Below are 17,780 nucleotides of genomic sequence, written 5' to 3'. Positions count from 1 at the left end.
GTATCGATTCCCGTCGAGCAGCATCTTGCTCTCGTTCAGGGTATCGATTTTCCCCTGAATTTATGCTCACTTAAAACGAATAAATTTTATAGGCCAACATGGCGATAAAACAAATGGGTACTTGAGTTAATTAGATTTACGAAGTTTCCTATTTCTTAATATTAAAAAAATATATAAACCACGTTCGAGAATTTAAAAAAAAATCTTACTCAGGTTTCAGTAACGAGTAGGTCGATCTAAATACTAAAATACCATCTTCTTAGAAGGAGGTAAAAATTTAAATCAATGTGTATACCATCGTATTAGTGGCGTTCCCCGACAAATGAGACCAACGTATTTGTAAATCTTGTATCACTGGTTTTATCAAGTGGGTTATCATATCCATTGCGGGGCCTCGTAGGGTTATGGGAGGGGGGGGGGGTCATTAGGCTTCACTAGACACCACTTAATTGGCGAGCTAAAAATAATGGATTTACAAATCGGTCGAAAATTCTTAAAACTAGTTTAGTCCTCTCCAGAGGTGCAGCTGGGGGGGGGGGGGGGGGTAAAGGCTGTGAGGGAGAGACCGATCCTGTTGGGCGCCAAAAGGGGTAAGAAAAATAACTCCTTTCAGAGTTATACCTACAGAAAATAGAACCTTTTAAATTAACGAAATCAATTTTCATTTAAGCAGCTTTGTAAAAAAAAAATTCAGTCTGTTTCATGTTAATAAGATTGGGTGAGGGGGAGGGGGGAATTTCGCTCAAAAAATCACTAAACTACCTAAATCGTTTTATTTAATAATTGTTTCGTTTTAAAGCTATTACGTTTTGACTAATGTCTTAAAATGTGGTTTTACTTAAACAGTTAGCAGCGCTACTAATCTTAGATTATCGGAACCCCCGTCTTAATCCCATAATTACACCACCAATATTTAAAGAAAGCTGTTGCCTGTGCTTAAAGCTTTATAATTATACAAATATTTTAACAGAGTCCCATATAAAGCGATTACCTTTTGGTTGGATTTAAGTCAAATTAAAATAACATAATCACTCAGGTTTATTTTTTAAAGTGTTTTCCGATAATTGCGTTGGTGTTGTTGCTTTTAGATTTGATAACGTTATAAGCTACTGAGTCAGCCTTGCCTATGTGTTTTGCTATAAAACAGCAAAGAACCTAATTTAGGGTTTTCCTTTTCATGGTGTTTTAAATTGACCTGGTATAAGCTAACGTTTGCGAAAGGAAAAAATACTTAAAAACAAAATTTGTGTAGCCATATAGAACAACCTGGTACGGCGAGGTCGGTTGGGTAAAGCGCACGACTAGTAACTCAAAAGGCTCGAGTTTGTATCCCGGGCTTGATTACGTAAAACTTTTTAAGTCCGCCCGGCACTGATGAGTACCTGACTCACGTTTGGGGGAAAAGACGACTGGACATAGTGCTGGCTACACTGCCACTTCATGTGCTGATGTCACAGATTAAGGCGAACTCTATTTCATCTGACTCATTAACCGCCAGGTTTATGAGGTACCTTTACCTTCAGAGTTCCTTCAAGGCATCTCTTCGGGGGGACGAAGCCCCCCGAAAAAATTTTACCGCCCCCCCCCCCCAAACCAAATAAAATTTATATAATTTATATAGAAAATATATACTTTTAACAGTGTCCGCCCCCCCCCCCCCCCTCCGAAGAAAGTCTACCGCCCCCCCCCCCCCGAAAATTTCAAGTGCCCCCCCCCCCCCGGAGAAAAAAGTCTGGAAGAAACACTGTTTACCTTTTTAAAAATAAACATAACAAACACTTGGTCAATCAGAATTATATTGCCTTGAGTACAGCTGCTGACCATTAACGTCGTTAGCATTGTGTAGCGAGTTCACGTGTACGTTTAGTACGTATGCAATTTTACCTGATCAAAGTCTGGTTCTTATACAAACGCCGGCAGTAAAATCTCTCGTCGGGTGGGGTGGGGGGGGGGGGGCACTCGGACTTAGTGAAGATTTCTCACGAGAGGAGAGAAGGTTCTGAAAGTGTGATGACACGCTTCTCTGCATTTTAAAAAAGAATTTTGGGGAGGGGGGGTGGCGCTCGGACTTAGGGAAGATTTCTCACGAGATGAGAGAAGGTTCTGAAAGTGTGATGACACGATTCTCTGCATTTAAAAAAAAGAATTTTGGAAACTGAATTGTATCTATTATTTATTTATTTATTTCTCGTTTTTTAAAGATTAAAAAGTGTATGTTTTAATTGTAATAATACGTGATCAATATACTCAATATACTTTATATTAACAGAGCTCAGTAATATTTTTAGAAAGAAATCATTGTAAAAAAAAAATTAATTGCAATTTTTGGGGGGAGGAGGGGGTCGGTAGGCTGGCTTGTGAGGTTATTTTAATGGAGGGGGGGGGGGGGGGGGGCTCTGGCCTTTTGTGTCGATGAGGCTGGAGGATAATTATCTTTTTAAAAAAGTGTGACGTCGTTTATTGATCATCCCTTAGTAAGATCAAGGCTGGAGATTTGGAACAGGTTCAGAAGGGTTATGGGCCAAGTGAAGAATTTGTATAGTAATAAAATAAATTGCTTGAATACGTTGCGTCAAAGCTTTAAAGAGTAACGAAATGCACTATATTTTTGAAGTTTTCACAAAAAGTAGTTGTGAATAAGGTACCCACAGATTCCTATAGCGATAATGCCAATAACATTACTTCACCCCCCCCCCCCCTAGACTAGGCCTTAATGTTAATCCAAAACCATGACGGCGCAACGAGCTGCACGATTTGTGCGCATTGTTTGTTGGCCGACAAGAACTCACACAACACATTTCATGTGCGTCAGCACCATTTTAAAACTTCGTGTTGACGTAGTCCTACCATTAGCTTACCATTCAGCGACTTTGATGGGGAAAAAATAAACACTTTTTTCTCCTGAGGGGGGTAGGAGGGGAGATTTAAAACTTTCCGTGGGGACGGAGACATATGTTAAATTAGGACCAATATAGTTTTCTATATAAAATATATCTTTTTCGCACGGGGGATAGGTAAGTGATCGGGGGGGGGGGGGGGGGGGGTAAAGATTCCTGGAAACTCCCACCTACCCCCACCCCACCTGTATTTTCATTACACAAATAAAAAGCAATCATCGCCAGCAGTTAAAAATAAAACACCACAAAAACATGTTTTATACCGTAAACATTTATACAAATGTATGGCGGAAAAACCACAAAAAATGCGAAAAATTCTAAAGGCGCATTAATAATGGAACCAATGTCAGGGGAAAGAGCATTTTTAATTCTTTTTAAATAGGAAATTGGAAACACGACCTCCAGCCTATTCAGTGCTTTTTCAATTAACTTAAAAGATTAAGAACTCACATAAAAAGGACCTGGTGTGTCTATCAAGGCACTCGCGCCGACACAAACAACATACGTGCAACGTAGGAAAGTTAACATGTTCAGCCCGTTGTAAGCGACCCAACGATGAGCCATCACGTGCGTGCGTTAGTTAATTGCACGCCGAAAACGTACGCGTCGTTACGTAGTGGTTTTACTCAAGTAGATAGTGCGCATGGTTGAGGAGTGCCGTGGTGCATGTCAAGGCGGCAACCACGAACCGGCTGGAAAGTAATCCACCCCGGGTACAACATGGAGGCCAGACGACATACCACCCCATTCTTTGATACCTGCCAACGCCATATGGGGCGCGGAAATTAAAACTCTACCTTGACGGTTCATAAGTTCTTTCTTTTTTTTTCTCCCCCTTTTAAATAGCGCCGTCCACCTCCGCTGTGTGTGTTTCTTATCAAATTTTTAGAATAATTCACGACGTAGCCCTCGAGTTGACAACTATTTCGAATGGAAAATGGAACAAAGAAAAGTTCGTGCGGTTACGAATGTTAAATGTGTATTAATAAGATTTTTAAAAAAAAAGAAAATTATCGCGCAAGTTTAACAAGTTTTTTGACAAGCTAAGGGAGACAACCATATTATGCTGAATATTTTAAAAGGACAGAATTAACTAGCTTTGTTGAACCAGCATCTGTTGCTGTAAGGTTGGGCTGATAAGATGCGGTGGCACTTGTCGATTAGCCGTACCCACCAGTCGCGTAATTGGGAGGGAGGGGAGGCTGGTACTTGAATCATGGAAAGAAAGCTGCAACACAATACCCATCTGTATAAAACTGTATAATTTATAAGCCTGTTCAGCTTTGTTTTCTTACATTTGAAAAGCACGGATGGTAGAGCGCTGGACTGCTAACCCGACTGTCTCGGGTTGGGGTCAGTAGAACGTCCCTGGGTCCACCCAGCTGTGATGGGTACTAACTCATATTAGGGAAAGGCAGCTGGGCCTCGTGCTGACCACACGATCTCTTTAAATCCCGAGGTCACAGAAACAGGTGAACTCTACTTCACCTGCCCCATAGACCGTCAGGTTTGAAAGGAAACCTTAGTTACACTTACAGATACCATCATCAACCAACCCCCTCCTATTTTCCTACACAACCCTGCTTACAATTACATGGAAGCTTTTTGTTATTGTTGGAATGTTATGTGCTGATGACCGTATGTACTGTATGACGCATCTGTGTGTTAGCAACCCACCTCAACAGTCTGAAGGATCACATCTTTGTCTAGATTTAGTAGAAACCCAAAAAAATACTGCAATAATATTAGAAATGTGTTTATCTTATAGTTACATTATTTTAAAAGCTTGTACTATTGAAATTTATAAAGGATAATAAATATTATTCACTTACACAATTTTTATTTACAAAATATATTTCATCAATGTGCAGCTTGTCATTTAGCTGACCTATGCATTTGTGTATTTATTTCATCTAAGAATTTAGTTGTAACAATGTGGTAAAACATTTACAATGCAATTGCACATCCAAACAACACATTTTTGAACAACTATCTTTATTTACTCATACATTTAGGTAAACAGTCCCGATGGCATCAAACAATCCAATGAGGATAATGTTTAATACAAAGAATGACTCAATTTGTCAACTACCAACTTAATCATATTTCTCTAATTGTATATCTCGTCTTAAATTTTTCATTATTGCATTTTTTCTATAATTTAAAAGGTTTTTATGTTCAATTATTGTTTGCACAACTGAATTCCTTAAAGTCTTGAGTTCAGATACTGAAGTCACTAAAAATGTCCATGAAGTTGACCAGCTCTAGTGGCTACTGACAAGTGGTATCTGTATAGCATTAGGAAAAGGCAGATGGGCATATTATGAGGTCACACAAACAGATCAACTCTACTTCATCTGCCTAATGTACTGCTAGTTCTGAGGGGGGGAATATCTATTTTTATGTGTTTTATGTGCATTTTAATATTAACCTTGCTACTTACAGCCAATATGAAAGAAGGCCTACTAATGTTATAAATTACAAATTTCATTCAATTTCACCCTAGATTTACAATGGTTCTTAGCCTCTCATTTTTTTGTATTATAGACTGTTAGAGCCTTAAAACTGCATAACCCAACCCCACATTTATAAGTTACGGAACCTAACTCTTGATCTAATATAAGCCAGCACTACAATTTACAAATGGGAGGTGCTGAACTGCAAAATGGCCTGTTCTGTGAGGATCATTTCCAATTTGGAATTACAAAAAGAAACAATGTGAAAATGGTTAAGCTTTTTAAAGATTTAGGTCAAGCACAGAGCTTGACATCATATCTGAAAATCAACAAATTTCTGTTTGGCATCTCATTCCACCCCCCCCCCCCCCCCCTCCAGAAAAAATGTCTGAATAAAACATTGCTCTCAACTTTTTGACCATTGTCAATTTATCTTAAATTAAGCATTAAAATTATTTTTCAGTTTCTAAATTATCCTCAAGCTAAAATCTATTTTCAAATTACAAACAATACCACAAGCGTTCAAACATATATATAATTAAAATGAAACAGAGAACACTAAACCTTGGAGGAGTTGGAAGTTCAATAAACTATTGCTATGTTAGGTTCTCTCTGAATTTATTGTTAATCCTCCCTCTACCAGTTTCAACATATTTGTTTTCTCTGTAAAATGAAATTTAAAAAAAAAAATAACAGAAGTTAAATATTTTAATAAGAGGCGAAAAATTCTTAAAGCAAAAATACATTTCAAATACCAGTAATAATATATACTTTGAGTGCAAAAAAAACCAAAAAACCTAAGAAATAAACAGTATAGTCAAACTATACGGCAGTAGATATATACAATCACATAAAAATTAATAACTTTTCAGAATTAAAATTTGTAACATAATTCTGATATAAAGAAATAAACAAAAATGCTTCACAAATAGATAGTACAGCCAACCACCATTTCCATACAAGTATTACAATTCAAATAAGATGAAAATATTTACAAATTTTTCAAACATTTTATTCATGTTTTAAATATGTCAATTCTACATTTGTAATTTAAACAGGATTAAAACATTTTTTTATTCATATTCACAAAAAACCTTTATTACATGGTCTAATAAAGATGTATGACTAAAAATTTAGAAAACTTGAGAATTTTTCATACCTATACATTTTACAGAATCTTTGAAAAAATATACTAATAGCTTACTTGTAATTTAATTTAGATAACTTAAAATGACTAATAGTTTAAATACAAATCGAAGTAATTTAAATTAACATAATTGTCTTTAGATTATTTTAGAAATATAAATAATGTTAAAAATGCTCAATGACATCAAACTGAACTAATAAAAAATGTTAGGTTCAGGAATTATCAAACACTCGGGGCACGCAGTTCACTATAGCCACCAATTCAGTCATTTCAAGCACTCATTATACAAGTACCAATCTACTTCCTTCCCTTCTTCTTCTGTCCCTTTGACTGTTGCTGCTGTTGTTGTTGTTGTTGTGACTGGCTGGCTGACTGTGACTGTTGTCTAGTCTTTAACTTAGGTATAGTCTCTGCTATATGCAACATCACAGACATCCCTGAAAGGTTATTCAACAATATCGGTGTAAAAAATAATTATAAAATATTAATTGACTGAATAGTCAGCCGGATGGTTTTCTGGCTATTATCCATTCCTTAACCATTCCACTAAGTCTAAGCAAGAATGAAAAAGATTTAATTTTAAAGAAAATGTCAACGAAAAACTTTTTACTCACGAGAAGGAAACTGTGGTAACACTAGAGAGCCATCCTCATTTTTTAACATGACCCTCACTCTGCCCCTGTACTTATTGTCACCCCTTGCATCTTGCTCTCTCGGGTAGGTTTTATTCTGATGATAGGTAAAATCATGACATTAATAGCAGCTGTGGCAGAAGCATAAAAGTTGTTTCGAATAAAATTATATAACTCTTAAATCAAATTAATTTTCTCTACTCATAATTAATAATCACAGATAACTTTCCAAATGTAGCAGTCAGTCAGGGCTAAATATTAATAATTTGTTTGACACCCCATGATAAAGGTAAAGTACTTAACTATTTTTATGAGCTTATATTTAGTTCAAAGTTTGTTGTTTTTTATGGGTTGTGGCAATTATTGTAACTCAATTTTAACACACTTTTACTGCAGCGATTTTATTTAAACTTTCCAGATACATTAATCTCTGATGACAATGCAAGAATATCTATTGTATCAACCTAATAAACAATTAGGTTAGTCATTAAAATTGAATTTAAAAAACTAAATTCAATAATAAAAGGGGAGAAAACAAGCATTATATCAATCAGTTAACCAACATAGTGAACTGTTGGTCACAAGCTAGCTTTTTTTAATAAAAGCTTTGGCTGGGTGAAATCTGTAAGAGATCTCATGAGCGACCAAAGCTTTTATTAAAGAAATCAAGTTTGTTTTATTTTCTTATGTTCAGTGCAATGAAAAAAGCTTATTATTTCAATGGTTTTCATAACTATTTTATTGTTATTCATAATTCAATGTAACAAACGTTATGTTTATAATATGATAGCAACAGCTTGTTTGTGAAAAGAAAAGTTACCTCAACGCCCAACGTAAAACCAGTTGTTGCACATACATCCCTTATTTCAGCACAGATTGGGTTTTCAACAGCCTAACAAAAAATAATACATAAAATTTAGAAAAACATTGTATATAAAACTGCTTCAAGTATGAGAATGTTTAAAATTATATTACACAAGTAGAACAGACTTTTTAAATTTCATTTTCATAAAGTGATATGTTAATTTACCTTTTTTTTCTCTATTTGGCATGTTAGTTGTTAGTTATCAATGTGGTTTATTTGCTGGATAATGAACAAACGATCTTTAACTACAAACTGTTACCAGCAGCATATTAGCCTAATTATTATACTAACCTTTGATTTAGGTATTCTTCTGCCTTCTTTTAATGTTTTCTTGCTGTTCAAATATGCAGGATATATACAAATCCATCTAGAATTATAATTATTTTATAAGTAATATTATCACTTGAAATGAAACATACTAATAGTTTTTAGAAAATATAACTTTTAATTTATCTTTATATCATGATTAATAACAACATAGAAGAGCAGTTTGATAAAGTGTCCTACTCAATGATAATCAATCATATTTTTCTTTTTAATGATCTTCATTTTACTTGCATGTACCTATTGCCACAGCCTACACTTTGTAGCATCAATATGCAGTTTCATTACAATATATTAAATAACAACAATATTATATTGTTGTTATATGTTGCCATATACATACTGTGACTACTTTCAAATGAGTAGTTACTAATGTTTTAAAAGTCAAAATATCCAAAAACTCGACTTTATTAATAATATTTAGGCCGATTCTAGCCGGAATAAGATACGCATGCGCAATGGAGAGAAACTATGACTTGCCTTAGCGGCGATGTTTTCGATGGTACTGCGCATGCGTGTGTTTACAACCGCAGAACCCTAACACCAACCCTAATCCTATCCTTAACCCTATCCCTAACCCTATCACTAATCCTATTCCTAACCCTTACCCTAGCCCTAATCCTATCCCTAACCCTAGCCCTATCCCTACCCCTAACCCTCATTCTAGCCGTAACCCTAGCCATAGGTCACTGCGCATGCGCAGAGCTATCTTTTGCCGACTAAGTGGAGACGTTGGGGAGAAAAATCTTCTTCCGAGTAGACACTTCGTAATATTTATTTAGGCCTAGATTTACTAATTGTTGCTATTTTTCTGTCAATTAAACTTTAAATTAAGTTAAAACATTAATTTAATTCACTTGACTTTATTTTTATTTCAACGGTCAAATAAGCTATGGTTTACAGTTACACTATTGTCTTAGTCTACACTTTTTTTTTATCTTCAGTAGGCCTAACAATTGTTACCAAAACTCAACAAACATTACCAGATAATTTCTTACGCTATATCGTGAGATTATCTAGATCTGGATCTCTAGATCTAGAATATCTAGTATTTTCAACCATTTTTGGCCTACTGGACTCGAGTTAACCGAGTTGGTGTACTGTAGAGTGTACTGTAGTACTGTAGTCTTTTCTGTTACTGACTGACAGTTCAGTGATTGAGTGAGAATTCTCGATTTTAGAACAGATGTTTCGTATAAAACTAATGTAAGTGTGATATAGATCTTTCAATGGCATATTTTAATAAATGTGACGGTTAACTGCATTTGGATAAATCAAGTTTAATTACCTTTCTCGGTCATTGTGTTTAAAATCTGGATTCCATGGTCGGGCCTGGGAAGGAGCGTTTGGAGATGCTGTGGCAGCTGCCATTTTTAATTTTAACAGGAAGTAGTCGTGAGGCGTTGCCTCTCTGCTTTAAGAAAATAATAATAATGGCGAGAAAGTGAAAACTTTAGACCTTAAAACCCCATCGATATTTTTTTACTACTACTACCCTCTATACAATTTCAAATGCTTTTTTTTTTCAAAATCTATTAAAAGTATATATAATTAATGAAAAGTACACTCCCAGTCTGCTCCATGATAATCCTAGGTTTTGCAATATGCATTGTCAATAGTTGTCTTTTTTAAAACATGACTGCTCCTGTTGTGAGTTTGATTGTGCATCGCAATTTAAGAGATTCGGATAACAAAGTGATACCTCGTCAAATGAACACAATATTGTTCAACACCTAAGCCCACGTCCTCACTGACAAGTCTCTTTGTCTTTCCCACAATTTCAATGCCGTCACGGGTCTGCGATACCTAAACTAGTAAACTACATGTCAAACCCAGTTAGCGACTAGGCAGGAGCTATCTCCCCCCCTCCCCATAAAATGGGGTTGAAATTAGGCTGGAAGGGGGTATACGTGGTTAAGTGTTGTAAGATAATGTAGGGCTGGGCTGCTAAGGTGGACCACTATTATTTGCAAAGTTTTAGTCCTGTACCTGTCGGCGAAATGCTGTCCTGTACCTGTCGTCGAGACGCTGTCCGGTCAAGTCGTTGTATGTCTGATGACTGAAGTGTTCATGAGTACTGGCGGGGCAAATGTGTAGAGGGATTATATTGTAAACCGGTGTAATGTATACTAAATTTAAATAAATGTTTGAACTGTTTGTTAATAAGTGTTATTCAAGTTTTATTTGTAGTTTAGTACTAGTGTTGTTTAAACACATCAGACAGATTCTGAAATTTAGGTGGCAGTGGCAGGACAAAGTGCATAACAGACATGTTGATAAGGACAAGTCAGGAGCCCATGACAGTAAAAATAAGAAGGAGGAAGTGGTGCTGTGGGGTAGCCTACACATTGCGAAAGGCACATGCAAATGTGACACGCCAGGCAGTTGAGTGGAACCCCCAGGGAAGGGGAAAGAGAGGGCGCCCAAGAAAGACTTGGGGGCGGAATCTTCTAGAAGATGGATAATGTCTTGAGAGATTGCAAAATTCACAGCCGGTGACCGGACGAAGCGGAAGGTTATGGTTGAGGCCATATGCTACACAAAGAGGAAAGCCAAGTAAGTCAAGTCGCTAGTGCTGTTAACGTGTATAGACCTAATTGGTTTGCTAAGGTTTTTTAAACCTTGTCCCCACGAGAATGCGCGGATGCAGTGTTTCTTCCAGACTTTTTTCTCCAGGGGGGGCACTTGAAATCTTCGGGGTGGGCGGTAAACTTTCTTCGGGGGGGGGGGGGCGGACACTGTTAAAAGTATATATTTTCTATATAAATTATATAAATTTCATTTCGTTCGGGGGGGGGGGGGGGGGCGGTAAAAAATTTTCGGGGGGGTTTCGCCCCCCCCCCCCCCCCCCCCCCCCCCCCCGAAGAGATGCCTGGAAGAAACTCTGCGCGGATGTATGAATACTATAACCTTGCTCTCCCCTAGCACAAGAGCGTTTTAAGTATGTAAAATTGTCTTTATGACATTATATATATATATATATATATATATATATATATATATATATATATATATATATATATATATATATAGGCCTATATATAATTTGAAACGTTAATTTATTTTCCTTCTATGACTCAATTGGAGGGGGTTCTAGCCCCCCCCCCCCCCCCCCCCCGACACACCCTGCCATTTTTGTATGTGTATGTACAAGTATATTTATGAAATGATGTTGAATTATAAAATAAAATACCAATTGCCTTAGCCGCAGTGATAAACAAAGACAAATGCGCTGGTTTAAAATATTCAGGCTTAGAATCATAATCAACTGATCGGAACAAGATAGAAGTAGACCTCGTGACGTATAGGCCCTACTGAACGTTGATTCGTTGAATTTGCCAGACTTGTCAAACACATTAGCCTTACAGGAATTTGCTGTGCATGAAGAAATATACGATATTGCGGTAATTTAAAGTATAAATATTAGTATAGATCTTGATCTAGTAATTGAGACAAGCGTCGTAAATAAATTAACGTTATACAAGGTTATCTTTAAATTAATATTGTCTAAACCAAGTTAGAATAGATTTATATTATTACTTCATGGACGCCACCCTGCGGCCATATTGGATGAACAAGCAAATGATGATAACACACACATACACCAAAGTTAAGAGCGATTTTGAAAGTTAATTATTTCCAGATTCTAGCAGAGTGACAGATCGAGAATTCTTTATCTTAGCTTAGCATGAAAAGTGGGCATAGGATAGGCCTCTAGATCTATACTTAACACTGGCCTACAGAAATACTCTAAAATAAAATACAGTCCGGGGTCATTTTTATAGTACCAGTGTCTGACAATTGAATCTTCTTTAAAAGAAAGGGGTGTTAGGTTACTGGTAGTTAACAAAATACACTCACATATGATGTCAATGCTGACTCCAACACCAACCCGAATTACCTAGTCCTACCATACGCCTAACCCAAATTTGTAGCCATAAAATTAGTCGAGATTACAATTCTACTAACAACCCAACACACCTGTTTTATGGAAAAGTCTATAGTCTATTATCGGACATCGGTTCTAAAATCATCAGACAGGGCTTATCTCAATATCTGGACAAGATACAAAAATTGAGTACCATGCGACTTTTAAAAATTTTATTGATAGGCCCTTAATCCATTTATATTTCCTAAAAATAAAATCAAAAGCACTTGACAATGTCTCACTAAGAAGTGTTCATAAATAAACATTTGACATACTAAAACAATGATTTTGCATAAAACATCCAAATAATAAATTGTAAGCCTAACCAGTCACTAGCAGCAGAAAGCAGGTGTATGAGTGTTCTATGTCCACACTCCTGGACTTAACTTGGAAAATCTAGATCTAGAAAGATATCTAGCTTTGTAGACAAATGCTATCTGTAGTACTGTAACACTCATTTTTGAGCAACTTGTTAATTATATAGGCTAGGCTATATAATAAAGGGCAGATATTTTCATTAGATTGCAAGGTTACTAAGAGAGTCTTAGATCAAATAGGCCTACTTTTCTTAAAAATAGGAAAAAAAAAACCAATCCCCCCTCAAAAGTTTTTAAAAATCTAAAGAGGCTTAACAACTTATTTTTAATTAAAAAACAATAAGCTATTTTTAAAAGTAGTAAAAAAAACAAAGGCCTAAAAGTTATAATATACTTTTTAATGGGCTGTTTGGAATTAAAACAACTTTTACCCTTTAGTAAACTGTGTCTTTCATAAAATTTCTTAAGTACTTAAGCTACCAACATAGACCACTTGTGGAGCATAAGGATGCTACAACACATCACCTTCAGATTTGGTTTTGGGTAATTCCTCTAAGCTGGTCCTACTTCCACCTATCTGTTAATTAGCTATTTTTTTCTTTCAGAAATGGGAAGATCTTCAAGCAGATCCAAAAGTCGCAGTAGAAGTGGGAGTGGAGGTAGCAGAAGCAGAAGTGGTACACCTGATAAAAATGATCGTAAAAGAAGAAGTTATAGTCGTAGTCCTTCTGATGATGAGAACAAATGTCGAGTTCATATTGCTGACTTAGGGCTTGATCCTTCAAAATCAGAAATTTACAGAGCTTTTGAAAAATTTGGGCCTCTAAGAGAAATATGGGTTGCAAGAATCCCACCATGCTTTGCTTTTGTTGTATACAAGTATAAAGATGATGCTTGTGAAGCTGTTAGAAAAATGGATGGGGAGTGAGTATTTCTGAATAGTCTGTTTTTGTGTATTTAATTACAAAGCATTGAGTGTGTGTGTAATGAGCCGGGGACACACACACCCCCACACCCCACCCCCCCGTGAAAGCAGCCTTCTGGGACATTTCACAGACGACAGTGAAAAGATCTATCAGAACTTGTTACCTCCCCTTAGTTCCAACCCGTTTAAAAATAAAATATCTACCCCTAATAGCCTTCACGAATTCGACCGGGCTATCCAAGTGTTAACATTCAACATGAACAAAGCTCACCAGACTGGTGGGAATGTTGGTGATAGTAATATGGTCTGTTATGCAAGCCTTGAGAGTGAGTGAAGGGGGTGGGAGGAGGGTTAGATAGTCTGCTTGCATGCGTAATGTTGTCCCCCGTAGAGAATTATATATATAAATATTTTTGTATGTATGTACACTGCAACATTTAAACAATTTAAACTTAGTTTACTAAAGCGTTGCCTAGCGGGCTAGGAACAGGCTTTAATTGAGTTTCTGTTTATGGATGATTATAAATTTTGCATTATTTAAAAAATTCAGATCACTTAATGGTAAAAGAATTAGAGTTTCCATTGCCAAGCCACGCATGAAAGGAGCTCGTAGCATGCCAAGTGGTGGAGGGAGAAACCGAAGATGCTATGATTGTCTAGAATTTGGTCATCTTGCTCGAGATTGTGTTAAAGGTCGTCGTCGTAATAGGTAAGATCTTAAAATTTACTTGATGCTTATGTTTTAATAATACTTTAGACTAAGCTCTTTTGAGTAACATTATTGTTACATTTGCAAAATTCCTAATTAATTGCTTAGATATTTTGTATACTGTTTAGAAATTGACAAATATTTTAAACAAAATTATGATACTTATTTTTAAATATTTAGTTGGGATACAGAGCAAAATAGTTTAGAATATTAAACTTTAATTACTATTTTTTAAAAATTATTAATGTGATCAGTTTATTAATAATTCAGTCAGAATGCTAATTTTATTTGCATTAAATTGTAAAAATTTAATGCATGTCTTTTTTAAGTTCTTATTTGTTTGCGTTACTATTTAAAGTTTCGACTAGGTCGAAATTAATAAGATAATCTCTTTTACTTTTTCTTCTTGTAGCCTATCTAACTGTTGTAATACACAATTTTTTAAAAATATTTCATGAATCAAAAGGTTTAAGCAATTTTTAAAGTTTTATTAAAAATGATAAAAACATGTTTTTAAAATAGTGTTAAATATTTTTAACAGTCTTTTAAATTCTGGGGCTTTAGGTAATGAGAATTTAATTTTGGTTAGGGCAATAAACTTATTTTATTAAATATTTTCAAGCTAAATTAGTATCATAATTTTTTAGTGAAATATTTCAAATATAAACGAATTTCATTTAAATGAAAGTGCATGCTTTGTTTTTCTATAATTTGCTTTTGGCTAATTTATTGTGCAACTATAGTTAAAGATAAAACATTTCTTTTCCTGGTTGCTCTTATTTTTGTGCAGGCTGTGTTTGGGTTGTGTTGGTATTTGCTTCACCGTCTGAGGGTTGAAGTGATGGTGATGATGATCATAATCATGAAGTGTATTGGATGATAAAAGATAGATCCTGTATGATGGTTGTGGGGTTGATTACAGAGATGGTTGATACCAGGTTACTGCCTTTGTGACTAGGGCCAACCAGAATTATGTGATTGGCTATTGTGGTTTTGATCTTCTTTGGCGGAAGCTTGTGATTGGCCAGTGGCCTTAGTGATTCAGCAATGAGTGCGCTTGTGCAGGCGCAGCTAGGGACTGACTTTGTGTGTGTGTATTGTTGTTGGCCTATATGAAGAGGAACTAAGGGTATAATTTGTAAGGATTAGTTATTTATATGTAATCTGTCTGTGTTTATTATCCCTTGGTGATAATGTAGACAGTAGCTAATCTAAAAATTAAAAACAATTATTTTACTTAACTGTTAAAGTTTTGAACTTTATAATATACAGTTTAAAGGCTCATTAAAGTTACATCATACTTTTCAGTCCTATGTAAAATGTTTTTAAAGTTAACATTATCCTTAGGTGTTTCTTATAAATGTGAATGATTTATTCTACCTCAGATCACGTTCTAGATCAAGAGACCGCTTTGATAGGCGTAGATCAAGGTCCAGATCTCGCAGTGGCAGTCGTTCCCGCAGAAACAGAAGCCGCAGCCGTCAGCGAGATAGGAGTGGGAGTCGAGATAGGAAAAGAGATAGAAGAAGTTCTAGTAGGGGTAGGGATAGAGGAACACGAAACAGAAGCAGAGATAGAACTGATACTAGAGATCGTAGAGACAGGAGTAATAGTCGGGATAGGGAAAGAGAAGATAAAAAAGATAGAAGTGCAGACAAAAACATATCTGAAGATAGAATAAAAAATGAAACAGACTCTAAAAGAAGTGAAGATAATGATAGAAGTAGTAGGGAAAAGCGAAGCCAGAGTGAAGAAAGGTCTAGAAAAAGTGCTAGCCCTGACAAAAAAAGCGTTAGTCCTAAAAGAGAGCATGCTAGCCCTGATAGAAAAAGTATCACTCCTGACAAAAAAAGTGTCAGTCCTGGCAGAAAAAGTATCAGTCCAAGCAGAAGAAGTGTCAGTCCAAGCAGAAGTGTCAGTCCAAGCAGAAGAAGTGTCAGTCCAAGCAAAAGTGTCAGTCCAAGCAGAAGTGTCAGTCCAAGCAAAAGAAGTGTCAGTCCCAACAGAAGAAGTGTCAGTCCTGACAGGAAAAGTGTCAGTCCTGACAGGAAAAGAGCAGAAAGAAGTGAGAGTGAAGATATTTCTGAACCACCCAGTCGTAAAAGAAAAAGTAGTGAAAGTGATCATGATCGTAGCAGAAGTGCCAGTCCCTCATCTCCTAAACAAAGAGCCTATGAAGAAGATGATGATCAAAGGTTTGACACTTTATAATTTATATACTAATAAGGGACACTGGCGCTTCTGTTAGTATTTATGTATCTGTGCTATTTTAATACATCTCCAAAGTATGTTACATTGATAAGTATTAATTAGGTATGAAAAAAATGGCCTAGTAATGGGGATATGATTACTAAATTTTAGTTAAAGAAATGAATTTTAGTTATTCATGCATGCAAGTCAAATATGATTTTTATAACAAACTTAACAATGTAGATTTAAAACTTAACTCTAAACTGCATTGAGATGCTTCATATTTGATGAGATACTCATTTATAGTTTCAACTAAGGTATAACATCCATTTTCAATAGGATACATTAGACAAATCTAATGCAAGGTTTATTAATCTGCTCAGCACACTGGAAATAGCTCACCTCAAAATGTTGAAAAATGGGTAGGCAAAACAGGAGAGAGGATTGGGTTTGTAATATACCGTGGTAGTGGTATAATGAATAGTTTATTAGCAAGAAACTGTCTGGAAAAATATTGAAGTTTGATATTAAGAGAAGTAATCTTGGGTACCAACTAAATAGGGACTGCTGTATGACCCCTTATGTAGAATGAACTAGACGCAGATAAACAAGATAAATATAATAGTAATAGGGTTTGCAAATGTATGGCACTGTCTTTTTAATTTGTTTAATATCTGTAATTTGTACTTGTTATATTGCACCTTTATAGTAAAAATATTACTGATGACAGTGATGAATAAAATATCTCCACATGAAATTGTGTAATGCAAAATCAAATAATATACACGCTTATTTATTTTTTTTTCAATTATTAGCACATTTTATTAGAATAATTTCACTTTAAAATAAAAATTTACTTTCAGTTCAGATTCACTATATAAAATACATTTCTTGTATTATTTTAGAATGGAAAGTCCCAGAGACCAAGAAGATTCCAACAAAGACTATCAGGATGATGATAATTGAGAAAGTTGATTAATATTGTCCTTGTACATACTATGAATGGAAGAAATGTATGCCAGTGTGCTGTTTGTCTTTTATGTTAAAAAATATCAGATGAATCTATTGCATTGCTTGTAATATCCACATTTTAAGTTCTCATTGTTATACTTCCCAGATGTGAAAAATGTCTCTGACTGTATAGCTTAAATTTAAAAAGCAGATTTTTCCATTTGGAAAATTGTAATTTTGATAATTGTTATTCTTAGTTCAGTATTGATGCCTTTTATTTTTGTCAATGTAACTTGTCTTACATTACCTATGGCAATTTTGTTCACAAAATAAATGTAGCAATCGCTTTCTGGTCAATGATTGCATAGGTATTCTGTAATTATTCTAAGCAGTTAAAATTAAAGTGTTCATTTAAAGTATGCTTCTTGTTATAATTAAT

The 17,780-nt window shown here is 35.4% G+C and overlaps 2 protein-coding genes across 2 annotated transcripts; one reads left to right on the top strand and one right to left on the bottom strand.

The window, feature by feature from the left end:
* Positions 1-6,349: 6,349 nt before the first annotated feature.
* LOC131946973 (signal recognition particle 19 kDa protein) lies at positions 6,350-10,148 on the bottom strand. The gene is made up of 6 exons (XM_059308036.1): positions 10,024-10,148; positions 9,610-9,735; positions 8,289-8,364; positions 7,953-8,024; positions 7,115-7,229; positions 6,350-6,937 (listed from the first exon to the last, which is right to left on the bottom strand). Exons 2-6 carry the CDS (start codon positions 9,690-9,692, stop codon positions 6,798-6,800), a joined length of 486 nt encoding a protein of 161 aa, XP_059164019.1. The 5' UTR covers positions 9,693-9,735; positions 10,024-10,148; the 3' UTR covers positions 6,350-6,797.
* A 1,469-nt stretch (positions 10,149-11,617) lies between these two features.
* LOC131946953 (uncharacterized) lies at positions 11,618-17,762 on the top strand. The gene is made up of 5 exons (XM_059308013.1): positions 11,618-11,725; positions 13,172-13,490; positions 14,042-14,200; positions 15,586-16,395; positions 17,296-17,762. Exons 2-5 carry the CDS (start codon positions 13,174-13,176, stop codon positions 17,354-17,356), a joined length of 1,347 nt encoding a protein of 448 aa, XP_059163996.1. The 5' UTR covers positions 11,618-11,725; positions 13,172-13,173; the 3' UTR covers positions 17,357-17,762.
* The last annotated feature ends 18 nt before the right edge of the window (positions 17,763-17,780 follow it).

The sequence above is a fragment of the Physella acuta genome, unplaced genomic scaffold (genome assembly GCF_028476545.2).
Source record: "Physella acuta isolate Inbredline_101_S28 unplaced genomic scaffold, ASM2847654v3 ptg000578l, whole genome shotgun sequence".
NCBI classification, from domain to species: domain Eukaryota; kingdom Metazoa; phylum Mollusca; class Gastropoda; family Physidae; genus Physella; species Physella acuta.
Note: the sequence above shows the minus strand (reverse complement) of the source record. Positions and strands in the feature narration are given on the sequence as shown.